The sequence below is a fragment of the Perca fluviatilis genome, chromosome 24 (assembly GCF_010015445.1).
Source record: "Perca fluviatilis chromosome 24, GENO_Pfluv_1.0, whole genome shotgun sequence".
Taxonomy (NCBI): domain Eukaryota; kingdom Metazoa; phylum Chordata; class Actinopteri; order Perciformes; family Percidae; genus Perca; species Perca fluviatilis.
In genome coordinates, this window is record NC_053135.1 from 660,477 (window position 1) to 667,976 (window position 7,500).

The 7,500-nt window shown below is 39.5% G+C and overlaps 1 protein-coding gene across 1 annotated transcript in view; it reads right to left on the reverse strand.

Annotated features, from left to right (window-relative positions):
• LOC120554768 (BCL-6 corepressor-like) overlaps positions 1-6,004 on the reverse strand; it is a gene marked incomplete at its 3' end in the record, with an annotated part of 27,155 nt that extends 21,151 nt beyond the window's left edge. The window contains exons 1-2 of the mRNA XM_039793798.1: positions 5,899-6,004; positions 764-846 (exon numbers count right to left, since the gene is read on the reverse strand). Of these exons, the coding sequence (XP_039649732.1) occupies positions 764-766 (3 nt within the window). The remainder of the gene's footprint in view (positions 1-763; positions 847-5,898) is intronic.
• Between the last annotated feature and the right edge of the window lie 1,496 nt (positions 6,005-7,500).

Genomic DNA, 7,500 nt, shown 5'->3' on the forward strand with positions numbered 1-7,500 from the left:
AAAAAGGCGATAAAAAGGCAGCGAAAAAGGTGACAAAACGGCAGCGAAAAAGGTGACAAAAGGTGACAAAACAGCAGCGAAAAAGGTGACAAAAGGTGACAAAACAGCAGCGAAAATGGTGACAAAAAGGTGACAAAACAGCAGCGAAAAAGGTGACAAAACGGCAGCGAAAAAGGTGACAAAACGGCAGCGAAAATGGTGACAAAAAGGTGACAAAACAGCAGCGAAAAAGGCGATAAAAGGCAGCGAAAAAGGTGACAAAACGGGCAGCGAAAAAGGCGATAAAAGGCAGCGAAAAAGGTGACAAAACGGCAGCGAAAATGGTGACAAAAGGTGACAAAACAGCAGCGAGAAAGGCGATAAAAGGCAGCGAAAAAGGTGACAAAACGGGCAGCGAAAAAGGTGACAAAAAGGTGACAAAACAGCAGCGAAAAGGTGACAAAACAGCAGCGAAAAAGGCGATAAAAGGCAGCGAAAAAGGTGACAAAACAGCAGCGAGAAAGGTGACAAAGAGGCGACGAAGTATTTGGTGCTTTTCCCGATGTTTGTTGTCGCCTTTTGTTTGCGCTTTTCTGACAATTTTGACGCCTTTTTAAATTTTTTTTTATTTTTTTAAACGTTTTTGACCATTTTTCCAACGTTTGTGTCGCCTTCTTTTGTTGTTTTTCGACCATTTTAATCACTTTTTTTTTTCGATCCATGCAGAAATGTTCCTAGATAGTTTGAGATCTCCCCCCCGATGACCTTTGACCTCTGACCTCACCATGCTGGGAGGAACCCGCGGTGCTCTGGTTTCTGCTCCAGACGAGACCGTCTGCCTCCAGGACGCCGCTCAGGCCGCCATGTCTGCACACACAGACAGACACACACAGACGCAGTGAGACATCGATGGGAGACAGAGACATACACACACAGATAGAGACAGACACACACACACACACACATACATACACACACACAGAGACAGAATAACCTAAGAATAACCTGAGAATAACCTGAGAATAACCTGAGAATAACCTGAGAATAACCTAAGAATAACCTAAGAATAACCTAAGAATAACCTGAGAATAACCTAAGAATAACCTGAGAATAACCTGAGAATAACCTAAGAATAACCTAAGAATATCCTAAGAATAACCTGAGAATAACCTGAGAATAACCTAAGAATAACCTAAGAATAACCTAAGAATAACCTGAGAATAACATGAGAATAACCTGAGAATAACCTAAGAATAACCTGAGAATAACCTAAGAATAACCTAAGAATAACCTAAGAATAACCTGAGAATAACCTGAGAATAACCTGAGAATAACCTGAGAATAACCTAAGAATAACCTAAGAATAACCTGAGAATAACCTGAGAATAACCTGAGAATAAACCTGAGAATAACCTAAGAATAACCTGAGAATAACCTGAGAATAACCTGAGAATAACCTAAGAATAACCTGAGAATAACCTGAGAATAACCTAAGAATAACCTGAGAATAACCTAAGAATAACCTAAGAATAACCTGAGAATAACCTGAGAATAACCTAAGAATAACCTGAGAATAACCTGAGAATAACCTAAGAATAACCTAAGAATAACCTAAGAATAACCTGAGAATAACCTGAGAATAACCTGAGAATAACCTGAGAATAACCTAAGAGAATAACCTGAGAATAACCTGAGAATAACCTGAGAATAACCTGAGAATAACCTAAGAATAACCTAAGAATAACCTAGAGAATAACCTAAGAATAACCTGAGAATAACCTAGAAACTGAATCGCGATTTCTTTGGTTTCTCCAACGGTTTCATTCTTTAACCGGAGCCACACACACACACACACACACACACACACACACACACACACACACGCCGATGTTAGGAGGCTCGCGGTGTGTGTGTGTGTGTGTGTGTGTGTGTGTGTGTGTGTTTTATCGCCCAGCCGGAGGACTGATAAGGCACGTCGCCTCGTTTTCCCGGGGAAGTCATAATCCAGCCGAGGGAGAGAGGACGGATCAGCGCTGCTGCTCGACAGAGACACACACGCACGCACACACACACACACACAGAGAGACACACACACGCACGCACGCACACACACACACAGACGCACAGACACACACACGCACCACACACACACACACAGACGCACACACACACAGACGCACACACACAGAGTGATTGATGGCTGTTAGGGGAGCTGGGATTTCAATAACGGCTCTTATCTCCAGACTATTGAAGGACAGCTGTGTGTGTGTGTGTATGCCTGTGTGTGTGTATGCCCTGTGTGTGTGTGTGTGTTGCAGCACACAAATATTTGGTGTGTTGTGTGTGTGTGTGTCTGTCTGTGTGTGTGTATGCCGTGTGTGTGTATGTGTATATGTGTGTGTGTGTGTGTGTGTGTGTGTGTGTGTCGGTGTGCGTGCGTGTGTTGCAGCACAGAAATATTTGGGGTGTGTGTGTGTGTGTGCCTGTGTGTGTGTGTGTGTGTGTGTGTGTGTGTGTGTGTGTGTGTGTGTGTGTGTGTGTGTGTGTGTGTGTGTGTGCAGCACAGAAATAGTTGGGGTTTGCGTGAGTGTGTCTGTGTGGCCATGCTCATCCATCAAACACACACACACACACACACACACACACACACACACACACACACACACACACACACTGCCCTGAGTTTCCTGGCGCTGCGAGGAGGAAAGGAAGGACTTCTCTACACTTGAAGACACAAACCATCTCCGTCCACACCAGCGTTTTGGCGCCAGCAGCAGAACTAACCTGCGTCCATAGCAACGCGCCTGGCAACACGTACGGCGTGAACGCTCACGTAAACTGGGCGCGTGCGTGGCGCTGTAAACAGGAAGCAGATTGTCTGCTCCGCCCAGTTCGCCGGTGTTGCTGATAGGTGCAGAAAAGACGAGAGATTTTCGAGACTGTCCTCCTGAAAAACGCAGACAGACAGGCAGACAGACAGACAGACAGACAGACAGGCAGGCAGGCAGATAGACAGACAGACAGGCAGGCAGGCAGACAGACAGACACATACACATACTGACACAGATATACACACACACACAGAGACTTTTGCATAAAGTTGAATCCAGCCAACTTTATGCAAATGAGGAGCAGCCGGCGTGCCTTTATGTCACCTCTATGTCACCTTTATGTCACCTCTGTGTTGCCTTTATGTCACCTTTATGTGGCCTTTATGTCACCTTTATATCGCCTTTATGTCACCTTTATGTCGCCTTTATGTCACCTTTATGTCACCTTTTTGTCACCTTTATGTGGCCTTTATGTCGCCTTTATGTCACCTTTATGTTGCCTTTATGTCACCTTTATGTGGCCTTTATGTGGCCTTTATGTCACCTTTATATCGCCTTTATGTCACCTTTATGTGCCTTTATGTCACCTTTATGTCGCCTTTATGTCACCTTTATGTCACTTTTTGTCACCTTTATGTGGCCTTTATGTCGCCTTTATGTCACCTTTATGTCGCCTTTATGTTGCCTTTATGTCACCTTTATGTGGCCTTTATGTGGCCTTTATGTCACCTTTATATCGCCTTTATGTCACCTTTATGTCGCCTTTATGTGGCCTTTATGTCACCTTTATGTCGCCTTTATGTCACCTTTATGTCACCTTTTTGTCACCTTTATGTGGCCTTTATGTCGCCTTTATGTCACCTTTATGTTGCCTTTATGTTGCCTTTATGTGACCTTTATGTCGCCTTTTTGTCACCTTTATGTGACCTTTATGTGGCCTTTATGTCACCTTTATGTCACCTTTTTGTCACCTTTATGTCGCCTTTATGTCGCCTTTATGTCACCTTTATGTTGCCTTTATGTTGCCTTTATGTGACCTTTATGTCGCCTTTTTGTCACCTTTATGTGGCCTTTATGTCGCCTTTATGTCACCTTTATGTCACCTTTTTGTCACCTTTATGTGGCCTTTATGTCGCCTTTATGTCACCTTTATGTCACATTTTTCTCGCCTTTATGTCACCTTTTTGTCACCTTTATGTGGCCTTTATGTCGCCTTTATGTCACCTTTATGTTGCCTTTATGTTGCCTTTATGTCACCTTTATGTGGCCTTTATGTCACCTTTATGTTGCCTTTATATTGCCTTTATGTGACCTTTTATGCCTTTTTGTCACCTTTATGTGGCCTATATGCCTTTATGGTCACCTTTATGTCACCTTTTGTCACCTTTATGTGGCCTTTATGCTTTATGTCGCCTTTATGTCGCCTTTATATTTGCCTTTATGTTGCCTTTATGTGACCTTTATGTCGCCTTTTTGTCACCTTTATGTGGCCTTTATGTCGCCTTTATGTCACCTTTATGTCACCTTTTTGTCACCTTTATGTGGCCTTTATGTCGCCTTTATGTCACCTTTATGTCACATTTTTCTCGCCTTTATGTCACTTTTTTTGTCACCTTTTTCTTGCCTTTATGTCACCTTTTTTGTCACCTTTTTCTCGCCTTTATGTCGCCTATTGTGTCACCTTTATGTCGCCTTTTTGTCGCCTTTATGTTGCCAGACCCACGTGACGCGTTCGTCCAATCAGCTGCATCCATCGCGGTTGTAGGAGGGCGGAGCTTGTCATTGGTCAGTGAAGAGAAACTGGTGGCGAGCCGTCTAGCGTGCAAAGCTGGGCGATCCCATCGATGAAAACAAAGCGTATACGGACACGTACTATTATGGGATGGCAGCGATAGCTCGCGGGGCGCCCGGTGGAAAACAGAGCCAAGGAGCGCCAAACGGAGGCAGGTCACAACCCCCCAAATAATCAAAACTAGGCTTTTTTTGTCACATTTTCAGCCCTTTCTGTTGCTTTTTTTGTGTCGTTGTGTCGCTTTTTTTTTTCTTGTGAGTTTTTGTCGCATTTTAAAATAATTTTTTTAGAGTTTTTGTCGCATTTTAAAATAATTTTTTTAGAGTTTTTGTCGCATTTTAAAATAATTTTTTTAGAGTTTTTGTCGCATTTTAAAATAATTTTTTTAGAGTTTTTGTCGCATTTTAAAATAATTTTTTTAGAGTTTTTTCGCATTTTAAAATAATTTGTTTAGAGTTTTTGTCGCATTTTAAAATGATTTTTTTAGAGTTTTTGTCGCATTTTAAAATGATTTTTTTTAGAGTTTTTGTCGCATTTTTAAACTTTTTTTTAGAGTTTTTGTCGCATTTTAAAATGGTTTTTTTAGAGTTGTCGCATTTTAAAATGATTTTTTTTTTAGAGTTTTTGTCGCATTTTTAAACTTTTTTTTAGAGCTTTTGTCGCATTTTTTAACTTTTTTTTAGAGTTTTTGTCGCATTTTAAAATTATTTTTTTTAGAGTTTTTGTCGCATTTTTAAACTTTTTTTTTGAGTTTTTGTCGCATTTTAAAATGATTTTTTTAAGATTTTTTGTCGCATTTTAAAATTAATTTTTTTTTAGTTTTTGTCGCATTTTTAAATTACTTTTTTTAGAGTTTTTGTCGCATTTGTTTTTGACTATTTATGACGATAAGTCTCCTGTTGCAGTTATATAGAGATATTCCTTTGGAGTAATACTCAAAAAATACTTAAAGACAAAGACACTTGTAGTAAATGCTGTGAGTATTATGGGATGGAAGTATAAGTCACAATACCACAAAGACTACAATACAATGGAGTTTTTATGTCAGAAATAGTTTTAGAAATTATTTTAAAGGGAAGATTTTAGATTTACATATATATATATATATATATATATATATATATATATATATATATATATATATATATAAAGTTCAGAACAGATTGCATGTGATATACAGAAAACTGTAAACAATGTAATCTTTGTACAATAGAAATAAATAAGCAAAATAATGTCATTAAAAATAAAATAATAAAATAAAAATCAGATAATTATAAAAATATATATTTAACTCACCCTTTTGCTCTTCTTCTGTGGAGTAAAGTTCAGTAATCTTTCAGTGTCATGATTAATTCCACATCCATCCGTTGAAAACAAGAGGAATCCCCCCAAAAAAATATTTAAATCTTCTGCTCTAAAGTAAAGTAAATAAATCCATCTCCATTGATCTGTCGCGTGGACGCGCACGTACACACGCACACACGTGCACACACACACAAACACACACACACACAAACACACAAACACACAAACACACAAACACACACACTCACACACACACTGAAGTCTGGATTACCTCCCAAAAAAAGAACACGCTCCAAAAATAAATTAAAACAAGGTGTTTATGAATGAAGTCTGGCGTGCGCCATGCTGCGCACGCACACACACAGGTCAAAAACAAGGTGTCCCGGAGCGCAGCAGAACTCCGTTGGAAAAACCACTAATTTAAGAACAACAGCCCAAAATAACAGCAAGTGAGTGGAAACACACACCTGGACATGCACGCATATTCACGAGCATACACGCACGCGTCGTCCGGCTACCGGGTTGAACTCTCAGTGTGCGCGTGTGCGCAAGCGCGCGCGTGTTTTCCCTCTCCGTGATGTCCCGGCAGCGGGATCAGATCCAGAGGAAAATGAAAAAACACAAAAATGAGAAAATGTAAAAATTAAAAAATATTCCTCCACGAGCGGATATATCCCTCAGGGTGTCGCGCGCACAGCACGCGGGTTATTCCACATTTCTTTTCTTTTCTTTCCGGTCCCGTCGTCTGTCTGTCTGCTGGGTTTTATCCCGCTCTTCCTCCTCCTCTTCCTCTCTTCTCCTCCACACGGACACAGCCTCCCTCTCTCTTCTTCTCCTCTTTCTCTACGTCTCTCTCCACAGCGTCAACGTCCGAGCAATCGAGCCGTCACACTTCCGGTACGCGCTTTCAAAATAAAATCACAACAAGTTTTTATTTATTTATTTAAATTTTTTGTTTTTATTAAAACATTTTTAGTCTGTTTTAAGATTATTTTGTTGGTTAATTTCCAGTATGCCCTTTCAAAATAAAATCACAACAAATAAAAAAAATGTATTTTAAATTTTTTATTTTAAATTTAAAAAAATTGTATTCTTTATTTTTAATATTTTAAGAATCTTTTCTTGGTAATTTCCAGTACGTCCTTTCAGAATAAAACCACAAAAGTAAGATTTTAAATGCAGGATTTTTAGTAAAATATCTAAATTCTCCTTCACTAAGTAAAAAGTACAAAGTTTCAGCATCAAAATAAGAGAAAATAGATTTTTATTATTGTCAAACACAAAATATCTGCTGTTTAAATGATTAAACTCAACAAAGAACACACACACACATATATATATATATATATAGGCGCCGATACCGTGAGCAACCACAGACTGCCAGTAGGCTCCATTCATTTAAAATTAAACATTGCAGTTGGTTTCCAGAAAAACGCGATGGAATATGCGGGATATTTATGCAATTTTATGCGATGAAATTGCAAAAAACTTGCAAAAAGTGATTCCCCCAACACCCTGCTTTTTTAAAACTTAATTTCAAAAAATAGTTTACAGATGTTCAGTCATTGCAAGTAAACAAATAAGATACAAAAA